This window comes from Athene noctua, chromosome 1 (genome assembly GCF_965140245.1).
Source record: "Athene noctua chromosome 1, bAthNoc1.hap1.1, whole genome shotgun sequence".
In the NCBI taxonomy this organism is placed as follows: Eukaryota; Metazoa; Chordata; class Aves; order Strigiformes; family Strigidae; genus Athene; species Athene noctua.
In genome coordinates this window covers 78,444,276-78,470,351 of record NC_134037.1, presented here as the reverse complement: position 1 = coordinate 78,470,351, position 26,076 = coordinate 78,444,276, and the positions used below count along the sequence as shown (strand labels likewise).

The 26,076-nt window shown below is 35.4% G+C and overlaps 1 protein-coding gene across 3 annotated transcripts in view; it reads right to left on the bottom strand.

The window, feature by feature from the left end:
- The window catches only part of QKI (QKI, KH domain containing RNA binding), a 167,451-nt gene that overhangs the window by 7,469 nt on the left and 133,906 nt on the right, over positions 1-26,076 (bottom strand). Inside the window, exons 5-7 of one of the 3 annotated variants that reach the window (XR_012632865.1) lie at positions 9,057-9,144; positions 6,432-6,728; positions 3,691-4,536 (exon numbers count right to left, since the gene is read on the bottom strand). Coding sequence is in view for 2 of the 3 variants with exons in the window: in XM_074896646.1 (XP_074752747.1) it covers positions 3,691-3,765; positions 6,432-6,728; positions 9,057-9,144 (460 nt within the window). In the remaining variant the exon portion in view is untranslated. The remainder of the gene's footprint in view (positions 1-3,690; positions 4,537-6,431; positions 6,729-9,056; positions 9,145-26,076) is intronic. The other 2 variants (XM_074896646.1, XM_074896647.1) reach the window with 2 other exon arrangements.

Genomic DNA, 26,076 nt, shown 5'->3' with positions numbered 1-26,076 from the left:
TTTGCAAAACAAAAACAAAAAAACAAAACAAAACAAAAAAATCAAACCCAAAAACACAAACAAATTACAGTAAAACATAAAAAAGTTCTCAAGTGGAAAGTTATCATTCCCAATGTTCTTGAGCTGTTCCTTCTTTTAATCATTCTCTCACATTCTCCTTCACCAAACTTGGTCCACTTAACAGTAGTATGATTTTTTTTTTTTAATATATTTTTTAAGACTCATTCAACAGCTTAATTATAGCTAATAAATTCTGAGGTTGATAAAGTTTTTGTACTGTTGCCACTTTGACTAAGGCAGAGGAGATGAAAGTGAGAAAGGTATTCAGTGCAAAATCAGATTTGTGCCATTACATAAAATGAAGTCCAGTAGGTGTAATATTCACAGATAGCATTGATTTAGCAATCTTTCTCATGGGCTGATTTACTTTCACATAATAAAAATGGCCTATCATTTAGGATACAGTTCATAACTCTATGAAAAATTACTACTGTAACGTAAATGAGACCACATACTCCCTGATTTTTTTCAGAATCATGCTAAGTGGGATTTGTTTACGTTAAACCAGCTGTTTCAAAAATAAGCAAAAATAAAAATAAATATTTTATGTGGCACAATCTCACCACTTTACAGGTATACTAGAAACAGACTCTTAAAGCATTTTGATACTGATTACAATTCTGATTAAATGGTATTAAAATTTATATATAAATTATGTGACAGTTGGTTTGGATAAAACATTCAAGAAAATTCTCAGCATTAATATTTCTTGTGGAGCAAGCTACCTTTTAAAAATACCAGTACACCTGTGATACATCCTCTGCCAAGTCTCTGGCCTTCTACAGTACACACAGGTTTGTCAACTGTGCAACACCATTTACAGTTTATTACAATTAAATCAGTCAGTCTCTCTGTTATATGCATCAGATTCATTTGTATTATTTATAAACTGGGGGTTTATTCTGAGTTAAAATGAGCTATATTTTTCAACCCTTCACCAATTCTAAATGCTTAGTTGTAAGAGTAAAACATTTACACATTTGGGGATTCTTGCTTTAAATGCAGTGCTTACCTCTAAAAAAAACCTATGCAAAGAATAAAAACCTACTTACAAAGTGAATGCAGTAGTACTACAAAGTAATCTGAAAGTTGATTTATAATTTTAAAAAAACTTTAGACCCAATGAATGCGAATATTGATTTAGTGACATTTAACTATATATATATATAAAAAAAAAAAGTTTCCACATTGAAAAAAAAGTATTTCGGTTTGCTGACATTGTTTTTCATGGCTATAGGTATAGAATTATATTGGTGACAGAATAACCAAATGGGTGAATATGGTAAATACTGATAGTATTTTAATTGTACAGTGTAACTTTAGCACATGAAAATAAACTATTCTATTGCTGAACAAAGTTCTCTTCAAAACCTTTTGTGAAACTGTTAAATCTGTGCTGTGATAATCTAGGATTTCCAATTCAAAATACAATGAAGTACAGTTGTAAAATTAACTTTATGTTTCTTAATACACATTGGGATTATTTAGATAAGACTTTAAAATAACATTCTTCTGAAATATCAGCATGGTTTTCATGCAAAGGAGAGGTATGCATGACTTATTCCACAGGAGATAAGCCATGTGTATTTATTTAGCTACTTAAGACAGTGGGCTTCCAATATTGCTAGACATGAACACTGTGTTATCAGAAAATGGCTGTATTTTAAGAGAAGGTGAAATTATACAAATAATTAATTTCAATTACTTACAAGTGACCCAGATGAAACATCTAGGTCCTTCACAAAGTATTTAAAATCTAGGTTGAGTAAACACTACAATAACGAACTTCAACTACAAATTGGTATTTCCCTCCCCTGTGCTTTATCATTATATTTATTAGTTGTCTCAGACAAATTATCTAATTGAACAAAAAGGTAGTCTCACGTCTCACCTCTAACCTGAAACTACCATTGCAGATCATGAAAGACCATTAGCAAAAAATGCTTTTGTAACATCAGGTCAAACTTTCAAAGACAATGAAATCCTTATCATCCAATTAATTACTCTTGACAGAGATAGGTTTACATCTTTTTTTCCTATTTTTTCTTTTTTCTTCCATTTCCTTTTTTCCCCACTTGCGCTTTTTTTTTTTTTTTTTTTTTTTTTTTTTGTAACCATGGGCTATGACCTTATTCTGATTATACCCTGTTGTCCACTGAAGAGTTCTCAAGAAATAAGAACAAGCCAATGGGCTGTAAATAGTGTGTGGTGGTACAAAAGAAGCAGCAGTCTTCTAGAAAACTTTAGTGTCTTTACACTATGTACACTATGCTTTACATTTTCTGTAAAGCGTAAGATCATATGAAAGATAGAAGTATTACATATATATATAGCAAATATCCAGGAGGGCTCTTTTTACCGTATTGACTGAAATCTGTTTTGTTTCTTGCAGTTAATTTATGGAAGGTTGTGAGAAGTGAAGTGTAGTCAATGTTAAAAGATGTCAGATCTGTCACCTGAATTTGGCTTTTGAATATTACAGTATCATGGAAGCCTACACAACACTGGTTTTGATGAGAGTGGAATAATAATACTTGGCACATAACGCTTTGGATCCTCAAAGCCCTGTACAAAACAAGAAACCCCACAACACCCCTGTGAGGTAGGGAAGTATTATTATTCATATTTTACAGATGGGAAAACATACACAGAGAGATTAAATGACTTGCCGAAACCCACAGTGAGTCAGCAGCAGGGATGGGATAAGAATTCAGCCCACACACTGCTTCCTAGCCAATGTCAATAAACCGAAAATATCACTTTTCTCAATAAGCTTAAATACTTCATTCAGGGGTCCAAAGGCATTACACTTGAGGAGCAGGAGAAAAATGAAGATTTACTTTCCATTCAAGGCTTAAAGAGAGATGCCCAAATATTGGATGTCATCTCACCAACAGAACTTCAAAAGTTGCTTCTCCTTCAGGTTACACATTTTAGCAGCAAAAGGCAAATACCAAGAAATAGATTTTGGCAAAAAAAACCCAAAACACCCTCCCTTCCCCCACCCTTAGTAATTCAAACTCAAACAACTTTTGAAGTATTATCTTCACAGCCCTTACCTTTCTGAATTCAGTCAGGTATCTGAGAACATGCATCCTCCTCATAATATACAGTACAGTGGCTCAAAAGTTTATTGGAAAAAAAGGAATCTAAATCTTCAGATTTCTCCAGACACAGACAGGAGGCATTTATTCCTTTACTTCTTTCTCATTAAGCAACCATCCATTCATTTTATTTTGCAACACCAGTCTGATATTTCCACACCAATTAAAAGAACAAACTGGGGGGAGAGGGGAGGAACACAACCGAATTAATCATTGCAGCACTGAATTCATAGTGTTTCCTGATGCAGATGGATTTTTAAATACTTTTTAAAAGGGAATCAGTTATAGAATTTATATTAAATATATCACAAAGTTTATATATTTAATTGAGCTGGGAAAGCCAAGTTCACAAAATGTTTTCAAAAACACAAGCATTCCCACAGCTTTAAAATATTAACTATTCATATTTTCGTGAAAAATAATAAATGGGTCAAAACAGGGTATTTGGTTAACCAGCTGTGGTGTTGCAAATCTCATGTACACTCAAAGCACTTCTTACAAACAAGAACTGCAGAACTAAACTAACCTCGGTCTGCGGTCACAATCCTTTGGTAAGGATGGACACGCATATCGTGCCTTCGAACTTTAGTAGCCACCGCACCTAGTTAAATTGCAATTACCAAGACAAAGTTAGAAAACATTCAAAGAAAACATTAACAGCAGGTTTATCAAAATGGATTTAAATGATCATTAACTACAAAAGTTCATTTTAAGAAAAGCAACAAGTTAAGGCACAGTAGTTTCAAATCTTAATCTTAAAAAGAAGTTTATCTGTGCAGATTAATATTGCATTTATTTTAAACATCCTGGCCTTAACCTGTTTAATCCATTCATTTACAATCCCAAAATTACAGTATTTCATGAAATCTATTAGACCCAAGCACATTTAAGCTTTACTAGTCACATATTCACTGAAGTGCCTTTCTTGCAGCAGGACTATTTTAAATAATGCCATCTTTTAATACTGACAATTATTTGCTAACCTTAAGATCACTTCCAGTTCTACCACAAAAAAAAAGTTTTAAAGCAATTCTTCAAGCCTACAGATTGTGATTTTAAAATTTAAGTCAATAAGTATGAACTGCAATGAATTAGGTGATTAGTAAAGCAAACACTATATAGAACACTTAGCAGTCAGTATACCACTATACACTCATAAATTACAGCTACTCTGTAATAATAGGAGCTAATCCAAATTAATAGCACTATTTTATTTTAAATCTATGTGCAAAAAAGTGCAAGTAAGTCACTGACTGCTAGGCCAAGCTTTTTTCAAGGCTGCTGAAACTAAGCATTTGTTAAAATTCAGATCTGATGAAGGATCAGTTAAGACCGTTCTTGAATTCTTAGCCTTTCGTTGGGAAAGCCATACCTGAAGATAAAAGGAAGGGAATTAAAGTTAGTCACCAACTAAAATTTGATCCCAACATCAATATCCCCAATAATACTAATAGGGATGCATTTATCCCATTTTTAACAGAATTATTTTAAGACATCTTAAAGGTCCACCACAAAAATGGACAAAATATAGCGTACTATTAATGAGAACTAGTGTACTGCAAAATAAAACTCAATGAAAAACTGACTTAATTCAATTAACTCTATACAATTGCTCAGATAATAGAGCAGATGTATTAAGAGTTATTGATTCTATGCCACCTAAGTGGGAGTGTGGGTTTCCCGCCCCGCCTCCCCACCCCCCCCCCCGCCTTCCTTTCCATCCTCTCTTCCTTTTTTAAATAAGATTACTTGGTGAAATTTGTTTTGAGCAATACACCTGTGCTCTCACAGCTAAGCCCAAAGTATGCAATGGTTACAGATGCCATTTTAGGAGTAATTTTCCCCTCCTCTCTCTTTACAGAAAATCCTGCAAGCAATCAAAGTTCCCTGCATCGTATTACATTATTAATATAGAATGATGTATTTCTTTACTTGCTATTAGCTGAATGCAGGAGAGGGGTTTGCCACTAACCAGCAACTGACAGCTTCTTTGATGATGCCTGTAACTGTGATTTTACCCCAGGACATATTGTAAGTGGACTGGCAGATTGGGGGTGGAGTAACTGGGAAGAATATTTACATGTTTGTGGAAAATTAATAAATGATGACATTATCACATGCTCACTGAGTTTTGGCTATGGGGTAACGGACAACAACCATAAGCTGCTCAAAGACAGACCTACTGCATACTTTTGTCCTACTAAAAATTTTTATTATTGATTCACTAATCCTGAAAGGCAGAAGTCTGAAATATATTTTCTTTTTTACTGCTCAAGCATGGGAACATGCACACATGCAGATAACTCAACAAGTATTTGTCATGTAAGTGAAGCACTGATTTTTTTTTGCAATACATTCCACAAAATACTGACTTTGAACTTTATTGTCCAGTGTTTATTAGAGATGTTTAGAATTTGTGTAAATCAGTAACTGCCACTGAACAAATTAAGATCAAAGTCCTATAAAATCAACATTATGCAGCACCAAGGTCATATGCAATTCAGAACAAGCTGAAGAGAAAAGATCATTTAAATTCTGTAAGGGGTAGCGAAGGATGAAACTACTGAAACTGCTTTTTCCATATTGACCAGTTAACTTAAATTGTCATGGCTGCTTTATATTTCTTGCCTTCACAGAGCAAGTCAATGGTCTTAAATATTAGGAATGATGGATATAAATAGAAACCACCAGTAAAGTTGCTAATTGTATCACCCTTTAGTTATTAACTGAAACTATTCTCTGCTTACAAAATGATTCAGAATTTTTTGACACTGAAGAGAGATTCATCAGCTGTGTACCAAAGAAACAAAAACTCACAATGAACTAAAATGACCTTTCCATTCTCTCCAGTTTTGCTACTAAAAAGGTAAAGCAAAATAGAAGTTCTCTCTTCCAAAAATTACTGGAAATTAATTTATGCTAGAGAGCACAAACAAATCTGGGATTTATGGGAGCCCAAATGACATATAATAGACATCAACTTTTTTTTCCTTGCTTATGTATCCACCATCTAGGGTCATAAAAATGCTAAGGTTTTATTTTCAGTAATCTTATTAATATACTAAACACACACATTTAATAATGAAAAGCATGTTTAAAATATTTAAGAGTTACAACATTTCAGCAGTCTTCTGAAGCAGTTTTGATATACCTGAGATAAGACTGTTGCTTCAAATTTTTTCCTTTGAGCCCCATGACCTCTACCTTGTAAATATCATAAAAGCACAGGCAACATATTCTCCAGTCATACGTGTACAAAGATCTTACCTAATACACCACTAGGTTCAATAGGATACTCAAGGATTGATGTAGCTGGTGCCAGCGTGTAGGGGTATTCATATGGTGTGTAAATTAAACCGGCTTCGGGTCCGGGTGGAACTATTGCAGCGGTGGGATGAGGAGTTCCGTTTGGCATGACAGCGGTTTGTATTTGTCTGATCAAAGGCATTATGGTAGGGCCAGCTGGCGTAGGAGTACGCAGGGCAGCTGGTGGGAGAACAGGCGCAGGCCCAGTAATAATCCTTGGAGCCTGGGCTGTCGCTGCAAGAGAAAAGGCAAGGGCTGCTACAGTAAGCAAAGAAATTCAGAGGAAAGTGTGGAGATAGCAGTACAAAACGTGGAAAGAATGGGAAAAAAGGGGAAAAGTAGGAAAGAAGAAAAATAAAAGGAAATCATTAGTACATGCGCTGATCACACAGTGCCAAAGCACACCATTCAAATGCAAACAGCTTTCCATTTTCCAGTGTGATTAAGTATGAACATGCAAAATAAAAAAGCCATTGTAAAACAGTGAGGTAGATTTCTCAAACAGGTTACACAGCACAAAAGCTCCATTTAGACCACATTTCTTCATTTATGCTATCAAGACTGCATGAGACTGAAATGCATGCAGAAGATACGAGGAAAATACTGTCATAATCAAATACAGAGTACAAAATTTAGTGCAACTACAGAGTCCACAGAAACTCAGTTATGCAGAGCTGTCATATGAGTCTACAGCTTTTATACATCTTGAGACTGTACTTAAACGCATACATATACACAATTCCAGTTTTCAAGATCAGTGGAGTTAAAGATGACCTAGAAACACAATGCATCTCCTCTCCCACTTTAGCATGACTAAAAGACTCAAAAGTGATTTCCATATCAAATTCCCCAAAATAAAATACTTCCTTTGTATTAGAAGTTCACTGTGGCCTTGCTTAGGTTAAAGAAAAGAGGTGCTTGGTTTTGCTTTTGGTTTTGTTTTAAATGGTGCTAGCACATTTCACTAAGTGTTATTTGAAGCCTGCTGGCACACAAAACTAACAACTTGTTAAACACACATCAGCTGGTAACAGTCAATCCTAAAGGGTTCTAATTTATAGATTTCTATGCATTACTGTTGATCTACATTGCTTTAACTGACTTACAGGTGGTCTGAAAAGAGAAATGTGGAGGAAGCTCTTCAGATTTGAAACTAGCAGTTTTAAAATTATTTTTATTTTTTAAACGAAAGTGCTCAGTCTGAGTGTATAATTAAAACACCCTCCTCAAACATTTTCATGTCCTTTCTTAAATGGAAATAAAGCAGTATGGCTTCTACATCTTCGGATTCTCAGTTTAAAAAAAAGTAAATTAAAAAAGACAAACAGTGACATTGTCTTATTATCAAAAACTGAATATTAGTGTGGAAATTTCTAGTCAAAAAATATTTTAAAAAAAATTCCATCTTCCCACTTATACAGATACAACAGACCAGTGGGAATAGATCAGACAAAGAATTTGCCCAAATTAATATAAAGGCTTCTATGCATCAGTTTGCACCAACTTAAGCTAATTTGAAAGCTGTTTTTCTGATAAATTTGCAATATTTTAGAGACTAAAATATATTTAAAATTGATCTAGCTTTAAGTATTACAGTGTTCATTAGGGCTGAAAGATTTACTACTACCATTGTAGTGGTAAAAACCCTTGCTTATGTCTCTTTTCAAATCAGAATAATTACACTGGTGTAAGCACTATCAAATTGACCTAACTGCATTCCAACCTTTAAACATATTCAACACTGAAATGGTGACTGTGTGGAGAAACAAATTTGCAAATATCAGTAGGCCCCTCAGTGAAAAGACTGATTTAACTGTGCTTACATTTGACATCTGTATCACAGCTACAGCAAAAATTTACTTTGGAACAATATCAGCAACTACACTTTCAGGAGGAGAAATTAGATTTTCAAGTAGAGAAAATAATCTGTATCACACATAATAGGTATAAGCTCTCATTAGTATGTGTATGTAATTAATTTTCAAGTGTAAACCTGTGCATACATGCATTTGCAAAAGCATTTTCACATAAATATAATGGAAGAAGTTGTAAAAATGGCTCATTACATCACTGATCCCTGTGAACTCAGCTGTGAAATCAGTTGATGAATTGTTGGAGAAACATAACATTGGGGGGACACATGCAAGCAAGATGAAAGGAAGGAATATAATACAGAAAAATGTATTCACAGTATCCTGAACATCTGTAACATTTTCAAATTAAATCTCTAAAATAAAATTGAAAAGGAGTCTATTGTCCTTTACATGTATTAATGAAAAAAAAAAGACTGTAAAATAGAAAAATCTAGCTTAAGGGTTGAATTTTTTTAAACTATATATTTGTAAATATTTCAACTCAGACATACTGCTTAAAAAAACAAAGGGGGGAAACCCAAACAAAAGAACCCTGGAACTGTCATAAGTTATCTCCAGAATATCTTTTGCAACAGCTACCTACTGTTTTGTTGGTTTTTTACTGCCTTCCATTCTCCAACACAGTTGCTACTCTTTGCTAAAAAATAGCTTTAGAAATCAAAACCTGCAAACATTACTACGGCATTGACCCTCGAGCTTATGACATACTTACGTGATTTGATGTTGGCATCTCTGTAGGTGCCATTCAGAATTGCAAGCTCCATCAGCTGCATCTTTTTAAGGCTGTCTTCTCCTTCTGCCTGTGTGTAAAAAGATGGGAAGAAAGTCAGGCTTATTAATTCACTAGTGCACAAGATCTAAGAGACCTAGAATAAAATGCCTTCAAGTTTTAACGAAGCAAAATACGGGCTTACTGTTAGTCACAAAACAAATAAGCTTTGTCTTACTTACAAGTAAGTGCAAGTTGCCTGTTGTTTATCATTAAGTGGTATTGATAAAGGAATTTTGAAAAAGTCTCATACCATAAATTATGAAAATAAGTAAGGTAAGTGTAAGTTGTGTTTGACAGAAATTGTTTAAGGAAATTTTGAAAGTTTTAGTAAGTGTTTTCATGTACTCTAAAGGAATCTTTTAAAAAATTATATTATTGGGCTAGAGGAAGCATAGACACCACAAATTTTGAGCAACTTCAATTTATTGTAACTTGCTCCACTGTAGTCAATACCGACTACTGGGGGTGGGGATGGCCAAACTAAAAATAAACAACAAACTTTGACTGGCTTTCCAAACAGGACATCAACAAATGGTATAAGACAGAATTCATAATTCTGGCACATGTAGATATATTCCAATTAGGATATAACTACTATTTACACAGTATACATCATTCTTGTTTTTGCTTCAATGTAAATTACTTCCCTGAAGTTATCTGCTCCATTAGTATCCTGCAACTTGCATAAATATTACACAGCAGTCAGTAAAAAAGCTTGTTTCTCCAGTTACCAACAAAAATTTCTAATTAGTACAATTTTCAAGACCAGACATTTTCTGACTTGTCTTTCCAGTAATACTACTATTTCTTTAGTCTATGTCCTACCAAACAGAAAAATAAGATATAGGAAACCCAAGAGAGATGGTTAGCATCCACTTTAAGTTACCACCTTACTTCTTGTATTGAAAGCCACTGCTGAAATTCTCAGTCTGATGGAAAAGAGGGTAGCTTCAATGTCAGCTGTATTGCATTCTTCCTTTGCTAAACAGGATTGATTATATTTTTATTTATCTTGTCTATTCAAACAATGTTTTCCAGATGTTTGGAACAGCATTTTCCAAGTTAATGGGGACCTGGATAATAACATACTGTGATATCCACTCTGAAAATCTTAAAGATTGATTTCAGAGAGAGTTGTTCACTTGTCTTAAACTACAACTCTTACAGATGGTTGAACTAGGACTTCCAAGAGCATGAGCGATTACAAAAAAACAGAATTAAAAGCCACAAAGAATAGCAATCACCATCAATAACCAAAACGTCCTATTAAATAACTTTGCGTCCATTACAGCACTGCACCGGTGGAACATCGTCTCAAAGTACTTTAGAGTTAATAGGATTATATACACACAGTATTCCAAATGTATATGGAAATATTTTTTCAGGTAGTTTGAAGCAAAATACTGTTCTACATACTTCACTCCCAAACTGTGGAGAAGTAATTTACTAAATTACAAGACAAAAAAAAAAGTTTTTTAATTGTATCTAAGCAAGTGTAGTACTTAGTGTGAGGTATGCTCAAGGACCACCACCCCTTGCAATGGAAACTTTAACATCTGATTTTTATCAACGACTTAAAATCAACATGGTAAGATGGGTCAACACTAAATTACTTTCAGATGTCAGAAATGAAAGTCCTAACTGAGGACTTGCGTAAACACAAAAAGTAAACACAGTAACAATTTATGTTGTTGTTAAACATTCAAAATATACTGAAAGTTAGACAATTTCTTTATATATTAAATACCGTGACAGACCAAGCTAACACGAATACTGAAAAAGTAAATACACATTCAATTACCATTTTAACTACAAATTAATTGTACAGTTAAGTATTGTATTATCCAGAAACCTCAGACACCATAGTCATTAAAATGAGATGCTCTGGAACACAAAACATACCGATTATAGCATGCTTAACATTACATACTCAGAACAGACTTACAAATTACATGTAACAGAATTTTGGGTTTTTTTAAGAAATATTATTCCATTGCATCTTTGCTGGTAAATTACCTAGACAATCATGATGCAATAAAAACAATTCCAAATCTGTCTATCCAGAGCCCACAAATTCTTGTCATTCTGGATATACCTTATCTAACTTATTTTAGCAATAAAAATTTTGAACATTGATTCCTCTTTTCCCCTCCCCCCCTATGGTTATACTTTGCTATTGGCTTTTTGCTTGGGTTTCTTTAGTTATTTGTTTGAAAGCGTGTAACAACAAAAATCTTCTCACCATGTCAGCTTTGTCTCCCATATAGTTCCATTAATGTTACTAAAATTGCTCACTTCCTCCAAATAAAGAGTTCAGGTGATTGATCTGACACCATTAATGAGTCACAGTAAATGCTGAATCTTACATTCCACTTGCTAGGATAATTTTAGTAACTCTAATCCCAGATTTTGCATCACAGTGAATATTTCCCAAATGTAACTATTTATAGGACAATAATTTTAAAATAGAAAACTTTTTTTTTTTCCCCCTCTGACATCCCCTCAAAAAGGAGTTATAACAACTTAAAAGCAATAAAAGACAAAGTAATCATTTCTACTTTGGATCTTTAACATTTTGCTATAGGTCACTATCTTTCCTATGAGAAAACATGTTTGCAGCTACCTAGGTTTTACAAAGTATGTTTACAAAAATAATAACGGACTTCAGCATACAAAGCAGACCAAGTCCTTAACTTTTATTTTTGAGATTTACTTCTCTGGAGTACTGCTCAGCAGTTGATAAACTTTTGTTCTTTTAAACAGACTTCAAAGCACAGTTCAAAACTACTCCTTAAAGACTGTATCAGCGATAATTCACAGATGTAGGATGTGGACTTGCATTACTAGACATTAACACTGTCTTTCAACTTCTGGTATTTTGTTTTTCAAAGTATTTATTAGATAGGAAAAAACCCAACCCAAACAAAAAAAAACCCACCCCACTTAAAAAACATCTTTAATGCTGACCACTAGGGCATCATTCCGATTCCTCCCAGAAGATGGCACTGTTTATTATACAATACTATCTCCTCAAGACATGGGTGCTTAGAACTATTTGCACCACCCTACTAGTACTGCTCAAAATCCTGCTATCCCCTCACACCCTAAACTTGCAACGGTCGCTTGCCACCTCTCTTCAAGGCCTAAGTCACAGAAGTGGTCAGGACCCTTTCAGATATGCTGTCATGTCCTTCATTCTCTGGTATCAATCTCTCTAACTTGATCATCATTCACCAAGAGCCAAACCCTCAAATTTCAGGAGCTGGGCTAGAGAATGGGCGCATGTTTTCGCCTGCCCTATCCTCTCTATCCGTTGCTGACAATTGATCAAATGAGGCACACCGATGCAATCTATCTTAGCTCCAGGCATTTCTGCAGGCGCTCTCTGTTAAAGCAAAGAGAGGTTGCATCAGGGATACAAAGGCAATCTCTAAAGGGACAGTACATTACCTGTACAATAGCTACAACAAAGCTCAGTCATTTGTACCAAAAGGAAGCTACTTTGAGCAAACATCAATAAGGTCACTTAAAGCTAGATTTGCATTACTAAGTTGAAGCTCAAGTGATTGACTCAAGCCTCTCATCCTCTTAAATCTCCAGTGCTTTCCTTGTATATCTCATGTACAATATAACATGCAGATTAATAAAAAAACTTAAATGGTATCTTGAAACATAATTCTTTAAATGTAAGCACTTGCAACCGCTCACTGAATACAAATACTGAAGAGATGCAAGCAGCAAATCCTAACAAAGCCAACAGTGCACGGGCAACTGGCATTATAGTTTTGTGAACATACAGTCAGAACTCCTCACAGCAGCTCAGCTCTACTTGGGCTAGCAATAAAAAGACCTGAAGGAGATCAAATGCCAGTGACCACTATATTTTTAAGTAACTTGTTTTCTAATCTTTATCAGAGCAGGATTAATAGTCATAAGGTTCAAAACACTAGTAACAATTACAAGTGCCACCTATGTGAAGTCTCTGAGGAAACACTTCCAAAAATAAAACAATTTCAAATGAAATACAGAACACTGACCACATTGATGCTCAGTTAAAACCACAATTCTGTCTCTAACACTGAGCAATACTGTCTGTTTTGGAGGAAACAAGAAACAGTTATGTAATAAACTGACTATGCAGATTGTAATAATGCATATGAGTATACAGTAAGTAATAAACTATTAGTAAGAGCTTGTTTCATGTCATGAAACAGGGAGCTCAGATAAAGCACTTTATTTTTTAAATGATATCAATGTTCTAGCTATACTTCAACCTCAGATACCCCAAGACCCTCAGAGAATTCTTTTGTTTAACTAATGCTTCTGAAACTGTTATTAGGCACTATAAATGCCTCAGATTCTCATACGCATATAGTGTGCCCTTAAGAGCATTACACAGTTTAACCTCCTATTTATACACAAAACACACACACTGGATAGATACGGTATCAAGGTGTAAGACAGACATACAGACTCCAAACAGAAATGCATTCACTGTGTTATGTCAATGAAAGACTTCAAAAGATGACAACAGTCTTCAGAGATGACAGGTAGATTGTGTACAGTCAACTCTGAGAACCCTATAACAAATTACAGTAGAGAAGAAAGATACTATCTTAAAAGAAAAGAAGGATCAAGTAGTAATGTTTGCTACGGAGCAGAGATCCATGAGCTAACGTCTAGTGGAGCCAGTCAGTGCCTATACTGCCCTGTCATACTGCTGCCGGACCCCAACTAACCCACACAGGAGGTGACTGCAGCTGAGTTAATTCACAAACCAAACAATCCACTTACTTGTATGATATCTTGATCCTGACAGAGCTCCTCGAGCCTTACAGTCTTACCCAGCTAAGTCTCAGAACCTACTCTGATTCTCATTATTACCAAGGCAGGCAGGGAAGGCTTTTAGCATTTCTGTACAAACATATATACCTTTCCTGTACAATGCTTATTTTCTTTTTAAAGTAAGTTCTGTGGAAAATTCAACAAATACACCTTCTTCCTACATTCATAATTATATAGATACATTTATATAGGTGATGTTAGTGACCGTCATTGACAGTTTAGCTTCCAAACATCATGCATTTTGGATGACATTTTTACAATTCCGTCACAAATCCCTGCACTTCAGCTGAATTCTCATGAACGGAACTGAGCCCAACCCTAGGAAAGGCTGCAGATGGTTTTATTTTGCACCAAATGCACCCAAGTCTGGCTTTGGTTAAGGGAGCAGTCCTTTATAAGCTCTTCCAGGGCTATCCTTTCAGGATCAGAGAAGCAGCAGCAAGGGGGAAGAGGAAGTGATGGTGAAGCAAAATGATAGATAAATCAACTGCAAATACAGAGGCCAAACATCAGTCTTTATCTTCCCCGGACAACTGCAGCAGACCTGTCCCACCAGGCTCATGGAAAGAATGACCAGGCAGCACCAGCAATGCAAGATCACCAAAGAGCAGCACTTACCTTCCAAGCACCTCATCAACTTCTCATACAGACGACCTTCCTGTCTGCCCCACACCACCTCTGGTTAAACAGCAACACTCAACAGCATTCTGGCATCTTTCTGGCCACTCTCAGAGAGACCTCTTACAGCTACCATATATTGTCTAAGGCCATATGCTTTGCTCCACATTTACTTCACGTAGAGAATTTTTCCAGTAACACATTGCATTTTTAGTACACAGGTAAGGCATTAACTAGTTTTACACACACTCCAAAGAGAAAGGCAGGGAACTTCGCAGTTATGGAAGAACATTACACTAATGAACAAAAATAGGTACTTAAAACACTTCTCCAAATACAAAAGTCAGTTACAGTTGCCACATACAATAAACATAACTTTTCTACCACTGCATCTCTGGAAATACAATAAATACAAAGGCTTTCATTATTCTTGAAACTACGTATCTATATAAGCCAACTTCAATTCATTGATTTAATACAAATTTTGGTATAACACAACAGCACCACTGAAATATTTTACTGTTACTGATCTTTTCCTACTTATCCAGGAGGCACTGCCACCGCTTAGGTGTCTGTCACCCTGCCTTCCCACAGCACCCAGCTGCTATAGAGCCGCACAGCTGCAGCGTAGAGGCTTGCACTGTGATACTAGCCGGACTCTCCCAGCTCTAGAATGCTTTTATCTCCCTGACAAAGAAAAATGTTCCACTGCAATTCACTTGTAGATCAGTAAGTATTCCTAACATACCATGCACCAGTCAAACAGCCTTTACACATGAATGTCTCCATTCATGGACAAAAACCTTCCATTCATAATTTATAAACAAAAAACCTCACAAACAATATACTACAAATTCCTAGACATACATGTACTAAACAAAAAACCCAGATCTCGGACATCAATATATTATAAAATATATTATAAAAGATCGTAGGCTAAAATACATTGGAATTCTTGAAGCTAAGTTATACACACTTAAAATCTAATCTACGTTTGGAAGTTTGTTTTTTAATATCTAAGTTGTTAAAAGATGGAAGTACCCATGGCAATGAAATACTAGGCAAGATGACAAGTAACCATATGTAAAACACACAAAAAAAGAGCTTTTAAAAAGAATCTGAATGTGAGTACTTAAACTATTAATCAATTACCTACTGCAAGACATCAGATTTAACTTTGCAAAGGCTTTTACTTCCGGTAAACTACTCTATTACCCAGTGTAAGGGAAAACATCCCATCATTAACCTTCACCTCAAAAAATTCCAAGACTTTAAGTTTCCCATGCCCAGGAAGTAAATACTGATAATTAGAAGTTGTTGGTAAACCTATGCTACTTAAGATTTTCTCATCCTTGATTATACACTTCTGATGGCGATGAAGCAGAAAGCCTACAACACAGCTTTGTTCATGCTGAGGACAATTTGCCAAAGAGGTCTTTTCTGGCATAATTTGGCAGCTATTCTTATATCAGAGGTAACTTTTCCAAATACTTTTGAGACAAAGTAAAATAAATCACTACTTTAAGATCAGCTGTATTTTAGAGCCCTGTATGTCATCAACAATACTGTAGCACTGAATACGTGGCAAGCTATAGCTCAGTTATTTCTCCATTTCCTTTTCAATGCTGACGCACACTGTTATGTCTATGAGGACAGGCAAAGATAAATTAGCATCATTATTTCTTCTGGGCAATACAGTCTGCTTATCTTCTTCAAAGCAAGCTCTCAGTTCAAATGATATGCAAAGAAGACTGTGCTGTTTCACTTGACAAATTCATTGGTCATAATGTTAAAGATACACTAGGGGGAAAAGGCAGTGTATCTTTTTACACTTCCCCATCACCTTATCTGACATATCCATGTTTAATCATGATACTTGGCTTACCAGTAATATTTTTGAGAGTCCTTATGCCCTCCCTCCCCCACTTTACACTTCTGCAAGAAGAAAATACAGATAAGGTACAGAAAATCAACATGAACTGCATTTTATAAGCCAGACCAAAATACAGCATCAGTGGAACGTACAGACTTGCTTCACCATATACCCTCTGGGTACTAGTTGTTAATATATTGGGGGGAGCAGAGGGAATCACCGGTAGCATTCTGCTTGACCTTAAGGGATTTTTATGTCTGTCCCAACATTTCTTTAGGACAGATGTGACAGGCTTGTATTTAAATCACATGGTTTTGGGCTTTCAAGGAAATAAGGTCCCTCAGATCAATTGTACTAGACACTCAACAATACTTAATTCCAGAATTTTCTTTTTGTTTAGTCTTTTTTTTAGTATTACCATTCATCTTTCCCTCACACCTCGACCTTTAATGGTGTTAATAAAATCAGTGACAAGAACCTCTATACAACACACAGAACAGCTTCAGCAATTTATAAAGCTCTAGAACAGCAATATATCTTTCATGACATATATATAGACTGAACCCCCAAAAATTCAAAAAGAAAAAAACATTTATACAGTACCTTCTAAAATGTTTTCAGAAAGGCAGAATTATACTAAAATACATTAAGATTTATTAACATAGACATTTGCTAACATTTGTATCAAGATTCAAATGAAATAGCTATCAATAATGCAATCTAAAGCATTAGAGCTATTTTTAGCAATGTGCAATCCAGTTAAAAAAACCTCTCAGAGCTAAACTATTTTTGGTATTTCTAATTTTGGAATGCTAGATATTCAAAATTCCTCCTCACTGGTTAGTTTAATTCTGAAAGCAAGAGCTAAACTGTATGCATGCTTAATGAGATACTACCAGGCAAGCCTCTGGTACGAATTTCCTGCATATGGCTCTACCAGCAACATCCCGAGTACCATGAACATCCTAGGAATCTGAACAGAGCAAAAATCAAACACAACCTACATTATGTAGGTCTTTATTCCTGCTGTAGCCATTTGAGCAGACTGAGCAGTGCCCAAACACTATGTGACTGCGTTGACACACTCCACTTAATAGTGACAAATGCTTCAACCCATCCTGAGTTTTAAGTGAATTATAAAAGTAATTTAACCAACTTATGCTATGCAACTACCTACGATCAAGGTGGTTGTTCTAACAGGTACAGATTAGAGGCAGTTGTTAGAAATACAACAACAGAACAATTAATTAAAATATTTGTAGGTAAGTCTGGCCTGACATGTAACATTTATTTTTTCCTCTGTCATCCCAAGAGGTTTCTATTCAAAGTTTGAGTTTATACACTCTGAATGCCTGTAAATTTCCTTTAAGTGCAAAGACACTGAACTCAGACAGCACAGGGGACAGGATGGGACAAACCTCATTAAGGGGTTTCAAAACTAGTATTTTGTTGCAAACTCTAGAGACTCCAGTGCCAGGTGATTTTGTTTCCAGCTATGCTAATGTTTTAGTACATAAACAAAGCCTTTTATTCTCAAAATGATACTGAAATATGACCCCATGTTTTCATATGGAAAACATGTCCATTATGTTTTTAATCTGTTCCCACACAGAAAATAAAATAAGAAAAATGACATTTCATATCAAATTTAGGAAGAACATGAGAAGTCTCTTTTAGAGCAACAAAAGAAAACTAACTGCTGGTCAGGAGGAGTACAAAGACTGTTGCTGTGAATTAGTACACATCTTTCAAGTGTACCTTCTCTTACGGGTTTCATTAAACACAGGATTCAGGGCTGCAGACTACCACATGGGAATTCAAGCTGCAGTAGTAACTTTTAAGATATTTTTATCCTCAGCTTGAGATGTCCTGAAAAGGTAATACAGACTAATTAAAATAAATTCATGTATTACAATACAGAGTAAAAACATGAACGTTTAGGATTATCCAATTATAATGTTAGTATTCAGGGAGCAGTGGTCTTCCAACAGCTTCTTGAACTGTCACACTTACTGCTCAACAATCTTCAACAAGAATTGTAACAGCTAAATGTGATTTAAAAAATTGTTTCTGCATTTCACATACATTCTCTTTTGTGAAACGTTTGCATAAATTGTTTTATTTTCAAAGTAATAGAAAATGCACAGTTTTGTTTACACTCTTTTTCTACACACACACAACCCCTAAGGAGGAGTCATCTAATAACTGTTTAATTTAGAACTCTGTATAAAGGTACCAGATACAGAAATGTTTTTTTAAAATGTAAGATGCTCAAACATTTAAAATTGAACCAAATTTTAAATTTCTAGTCCAACTGAGGAAACTCAGCACTGAAAGTGTAAAAGGACCTATGGACTCAGTATGTATCTTTCAGAAATTCTCAACAGCTGCAAAAAAGTGAATGAGTACTGAAAGATCACAATTACTTCCAGCTGCTTACAAGTATACAAGCAACCCACAGCTCTGTTGAATATAATATCACATATATGTCTTATGTGCATTTTACTGGTACTCTAAAGATATGTCTCTCCTGTTCTTGAGCTCTCAAGAGCTGATGAAGTCCAAAAAGAGGGGGAGGTAGTATTCCAACAGGCCAGTCTCCTGTCGTGTATGGCTGGCTAAAACCTGCTTTCACACAGCTTAAAAATACAGAGAAGTGAAAAAACGAATTGTGTGCACTCTCTTTAGGGGACAAATATGTCAATCATATGACCTTCCATTTGAAGGCTCAAGCTGCTCAAGGCAGTGTGTTGCTAGGGAGAAGGCTTTCTTTGCTATTTATTGAGCTTTCTTTTCAGCTTTTAGAGGCCAGCCAATGCTTATTTTCCAGAGACAGGAGCAAGAACTCAGTGCTGCCTGACAGAGGCTGGCACAAAGGGCCTTTAAGGAGTGCCTCTTCCCCAGGAGCTGCACCGCTGGGCCCACCTGACCAACTATACACATTCCCTTATCCGCAAATAGAGCTGCAACCTGTGGCTATCTCGCAGGCAAGTAACCCTTCCTGCCCCAAGAATGAAAGGCAAGCCAGTATTGCTGTTGAAGGCTCCTATTAGGAGCATGTGCTGCCGAGAAGCAACCCTGTGTGTGTACTCTTGAGTTGTCTATCAGGTAAGAGCATCAGCTGTTCAAGCACTCACTTGATGATAAAACTGACAAAAAGCAGCTTGGACTCCAGCTAGCCCTGAGCATTTATTCATGCTGTCACACAAGAGAGCCAAGGGAAGGCATGAAAGTTTCTTCTATCAGTTTGCACCATCATTTTATTTCTATGTATTATGGATTTAGCATTAAAAATAATTTTAAAAGCTTTATAAGGTAAAGTCTCATAAATTTAGCCAAAAGACTTTTGACATAAGTATTACAGAAAAATATACATGCATCAGATTTTCATTTTGTAATCAATTCTTTTAATATTAGCAACTTTTGTAACTAAAGATTAGCGGATTCTTAGTCAATCATTAAAAATCATACAACATTATTCAATTTCTTCTAACTGCTCCAGAATAGCAGAAATTATAATAATTTGACTTTTTTCAACACGGTCACAGTTTTCCAGTGTAATCATCCAGATTAATTCAAACATACATAAGTCTAATTTTAATTATTCATTATAGTTCTTGGGGAAAAAAAAAAAAAAAAAAAGGAACTTGAAGCTGGAGTAAGATCCACTGCTCGTGTTAAAGGAAATTAAACCAGCTTCTTGCTTCAAGATATGCACCTCTATGCACCTCTGGCTTTGGGAGTTTATCACATACATAAAAGTCAGTATTTAACATCCAGATTTTGACAAATAAGAACCACTTATTTTTCATAAATTAGTAACACAAGTTTCTTATGATATTGAACTTTGTATATAAAATTTAATTCTGCTGCATATTTTAAGAGCAATTATAAATACTGAATATTAAAATTAAGACAGCAACAGTAATTTAGTTTTGAAATTACTAGTAGTGTTTTAAAAAAAACCCTTACATTCTGAAAAAAAATACTCAATTGCAATAAGAAAAAAATCTCAATATTAGCAATTTTTATATATATACCCTATAGTTAGAGAGACTCTCCTAAAATCGTTGTTGTTTAATTAAAGAAAAAAAACAATGCAACAAAACAACAGTTTCCGTAAAAAGTGTTTTCTGGAGTCTGGGGTAAAAACCCACACATTTTTCATTTTATTTTTTTTTCCCCTCCACCTAAGACTTCAAATACCTTGCATAAATAACAGAATCTACCATTTTTCATGTAGGCCATGTTTCAGAACTGTATCTCCCACAAGCAATTATAGGTAATAACATAGTTCACATACTGAAAAGAGACTGTAGTATAACAAACACGATGTAGTCTTCTTTCCAGAAGGGGCCAGGATCATAAGATACCTGAATATCGAGGGACTAGCCAAAATAAAGGACTGCTTAACCTATTGGAAAGTCCCCAATAAATTATTGACCGGAATTTTTTCACCCCTTCTTTCCTAAAATGCTATGTTACCAGAATCAACTAATTAGCATTTGTTTTCTATATAGTAATTAAATGAACCTAGATGATAAAACAAATTCTTTAAGTCTAATTTTCTGTCCTAGAATGAGAGAAGTATGTATTAGGCCTATCTTAAATAATTAATTTCACCATCCTTCCCCTGCTGCTCTACGCACTATTTTAAAAATCTGCTGCTTCAGCAGAAACCCAGGCACTGTACTTAAGTAACCATTTAGCAGGACTCACTGTATAAATTTGATCAAATTTCTCTGCAAGTTAAAGGCTATACTGGGACAGAAATAATCAAGACTTCTGTGGTTCTATTTGCTGCTGATCTTTGCATATTTTATAGTGTTGTATCTGAACAGCTTGCTGCAGACTCTGGATCACATATTACACCAGAAATTCATTTAACAGTTTTCCTATTTCATTTACAAAGCAGCTGAGTACCTGAACTGTGGCTGAAGCAAACTGCAGTCACCGAGCCACTTTGGATCAATACTGCTATATCATGCCCAGGAAACCGTTCTCGACAGGATAATCCTGCAATATTTCCATGTAGGATCTCCTTTGTAGCCTTCCAACTAACCTTAAATGCCAAATGGATATTTTATCAACTTTGTGGAGAACAAGCAATGTCAATATAAAAAAAAAAAGAAATCAGCCCTAATAATACCGCACTCTTCAAGTGGTAACTTATTTTCTTCCTACACATTTGTTACCAGCGCCTTGCCCATCACTCTCACTCCATATTGTATTGTCAACTGTATATTGATATGCAGTTTCCACCCATTTTCAGAATGATCCCTGAGTCCTTGCTATACAGTAAAATTCTCCCATTTTCCCATTTCTAGATTTCATCCTCGATTGTTTTCCACATCTTTTTGTATAGATCAGTTTAAATATTGTTCAGACACTCTGGTTCCCTAAACACTTATTGTTCTAATCCAATCATAAGGAGAAACCAACTCCTCACATACAGGTATTTGAAATATGTACAGTCGAACTGCCTTTCAGAGACTGCAGAATTATGATTTCATATTCCAGTAGACAAGGTGCACACCCAAAAGCAAAAGCAGCTTAAAATCCATTTGCTACAACAGGATAAATCAACTTAGTCCCTCTTAATCTCCTGAACTCAAAAATCTCATGAATATTTCAAAATAATACCTAAATTCACATATTCTCTAACTTTACAGATTATATACTTATACATAATATATCGCATTAAAAACCTCCTTTAATGTGTGTAGAATTCTATATAGAAATAAAAAACCCCACCCCAAACCCAAAAAACCACAGAAAAGTACAATTAGAGTTTCAGTTACAAGATATAGCTGAAAATTTAAGAAGCAAACCTAAAAAGGAATGCAAATTTTTGGACACTATCTAAGAGTTCACTCATCATCATTGGGAAGAAGCAAAGTAAGTCCTTTTCTTTAAGTCAAGGGAAATACAGACAACAAAGTTCTGAACAGCCTGAAAAGCTACGGCAATTCTGAAGTCATTCAAATAAATGGAAAAATGAATGGAATTTTGTTTCCGGAATGTGTAAAAATAAGCCGCTGTGTAGCTGCACATGACTGAGTTCAGAAAGCTGAGACCTTTAAAAACCAGAATGGAATGGGAATCAATCAGATGGAAAACTTACGGAGAATAATTTCAGAGGAAACATGTTCAGACAAGCTTACCTAGAAAATACAACAGCTGATGCTAGAATGTAAAAAATTAAAATGCTATCTTAAGACTTTTTCCCAGGCTACAAATTAGTTCTGGACGATTAGGCAGAAGTTTTACACTGCTGTCAAAGTAGTCAGAAATTATTTTTGAAGATGTAAAAAGCCTCTCAGCTGGCACTCCTGTAGTACTTTAAGTCAATTTAACTTGTGGTGGTCACAATCCTAACTATTTCCTCACTGTTGCTCTCCTGTATCCATCACTGTATCCATGACTGAGCCATGTCAACCTGCTAATCTGGCAGAACAATTTTTTTTAAAAAAATCTGAATTGTTTTCTGCCAGATTTCAAAATTGAAAGAGCTCACTGCAGGCTCAAATGTGTGCCAGCATAAGGAAGGAGAGATTGAGGGGAGTTGAGACTTCCTCTGTGCAGAGCTGTCAATTGACTCAGCTGCATGTGGAATTTGAGTCTTAGTCTTGCTAATTCTGAAACTCAGCAGTCTAATTTCCAAACTAGAAGCACAGATTTTTCTTTTGTAACTGGAATCCACCACCTCACAACCAACTGAATTGTTTTCATTTTAAAATATTTAGTTTCATTTTTATTTCTCCTACAATATTATTTTTTATTTTATTCAGTTTCTGCCCATTTCTCTTTGCTTAAAATCACTCTCCTTTCTGATTTTCTTCTCTCCTGATGCTGAGCTTCAGTGGAGGAATACCATAATAGCTTCCTTGACCACTAATTATGCTCCTCTAATGGTTACCTTAAACTATGTGAAGTACGCTTACTCCATTTGCAGATTTGCTTATCAGAAGCAAAGGCTCCAGTCTCAACCATTTACTTACTACTATAAATGTCTATATACATTAAAGTTTTGCAGAGAGCTTTGAGATTCTTTTGTATTTGCATCATCCTAAACTGAGAATTTTTACACCTTAGACCACCAACTTTAAATCCATACCAGTTAAATAGTATATGCAATACTTACAAAGATTCATGTTAGCCAATTGAAAATAACGCATGATTCAACGTGAGGAACCTACAAAAATCAATTTCCCTACTAATATTTTTTCCTTTTTCTGTATTACATTCTTCTATGCAACTATGCTAAGTGAAAATTGTTGATTTTCTTTAGCAAAGAATTGTATGATTTAGGATGATGCATTTTATTTTCAAGCCCCTGCATGCAACGTTAATTTTAGCATAACAGTATATAAACGCTTTTCTGATCTGGAGTTCAGATACCAGCAATACCCATGGCATGGCTTCTGCTCACAAAAGCTTACAAATTGGGGGCTAAGTGAAAAGAACCGCGGAAAGTACACACCGTTGGAATCTAAAGATCAGAGGCCAATGTAACAATGCCCCAGAAGAATTAAAATTAAATGGAGAGTGGATAAAACCACTTTGAGAGTTTATCAGAAAAGGGGGAGTGCCTTCAAAAGAAACAGCTGCAATCCCTACTGGTCTAGCAGAATGCACATTTCTTTAATTCTCTGGATTCCTGGACCAGCAGGAGCCAAGAACCCTCGAAATATAACAAATTAAACACACAGAACAAGTACTTTGCATAGCTTTCCACTTCCTCCCCACTACAGCATTCCCACCTTTTCTGTGTCCATGTCCCCGACACTTCCTGTGTGCTCTGGTGCTTGTGAGACATTCAGCAAAGTGATTTACCTCTCAAAAATCACCAGAAAATGTTATGGGTTACTTTTCTATCATTTAGCAAATAAAATCAGCTCATGGAAAGGCCTGACAACTACTATTTTACTACATCTATCCACAAAACAAGTAGTCGACAGGTGGATTCAACAGTGAAGCAGAAAGGGGACTTTTGCTTCTAACTGTTAAACAGGCTCATCGGATCTCATAAAAATATACCGCCGTTGGAATCGGATTCAGATCTCAGAAGGTCCAACTTAGTTTTACCGAAGACAACATAACAGCTGCCAATCAAGCCCCTCCAATCTACAGCACCAAAACTCTAAAATGCAGAATAAATCGCAGAGTATGAAATTTGAAAACTGTAATACCAATAAGCCTTTTTTTTTTTTTTTCCCCTGCATGGTTTCTGTAAATGTTCCAAACAGTTCTCTGCAGCACCTTTCAATACTTCTTTTTAAAATGCTGTTAATGTTCTCTAATCATTTAGCATTCTTCTTATAATACGGAGTGTAGAAGCATTCACAGTTTCAGTTTTGCAAGCAGCTTCACAAACACTCAGAGAATACCTTTAGATTTTGCTGTCGCATTCTACTAACTCATCTAAGAAAGTATGGGTCTGGGGATCAAGTCTGATGAAATCAATTCGCTGGCAATTTTAAGCACAAACACTCTGGAACACTAACAATTAATATGAGGAACCAATACATCTCCAAGTAACGTTAAATGAACAGCTAAAATTCTGAGTATTAGTAATAGTAAATGCTGCTCTTGTCTTCGACTAATTTCTTTGGAGATAGTTCTAAAGTTTCACAGAAACAGTACCCTGAGGCTACCAAACAGAGTTTCAGCTGCATCATTAGTAACAGTTCAGGAATTTGTTAGAACTTAACAGCTGTTCAACTACTGAATCACCAGCACAAATTTACTATTTTCCTTTGCAAATTTACAGGATTCCTGCTAGTAATGTAAGATTGTATCAAGAAGTTCTAAGCATATTTTTACTGCTTTAAACAAAAGTCTGAATTACTGCCATTACGGCAGTACTGCTCTCTCTTTAAGTAGTTGCTCCACCAAATCCTAACAGTTATGATGAGTAAAGATTTGAGGTACATACTAACAGCATCACAAGAAAACATGTAAGCCTTGAGCTATATACCAAATAGAAATTATTTGGGGGAAAAATATTGCATACTATTTCAAGTATGACATGTCCTTGAACATATATTTTTAAATCTAGTATCGAAGTACTCAAGCACGTAGAAGCTTCCCTGTTTCTCTGCAAGTTATCAAATTTAAGTGGCTAGGAGAATATTAATACATGCTTCCAAACAAGCAGTGCAAAACACTGGCCATCAGTTCTTACTATACTACAGCTGACTTCCTGAGCACAACTGAAGGTTAAACAAGCATAAGTGATGTTCATCACTTGAGGCATTTGTGAAAGCACCAAGTCCATCTTCTCACATTTCAATAGCATTGGTGCTGACAAAGAAGTCAGCAGGTCAAAGCCCAACTCCCTTCAGAGAGAAGGCAGGCCTGAGCTCGGAAAACATTTACATGTGACCCGAAAAAAATAGTTCGAAGGGCCACAGCACCTTATTTGTTTTCGAAAGAAACCTTCAGTGCCCTCCTCCCCTTTCAGAAGCAGATTTGACAAGTGTTGTAATAAATGTTACATGCACAGAGGAAAGTTGAAATCAATAGCAGGTTAATGTTTATTGAAACAATACAGAGAACCATTTTTAATAGCATTACTTGAAAATAGATCTAATCTAGCAAAGGAAATTCAATTTACGTTTA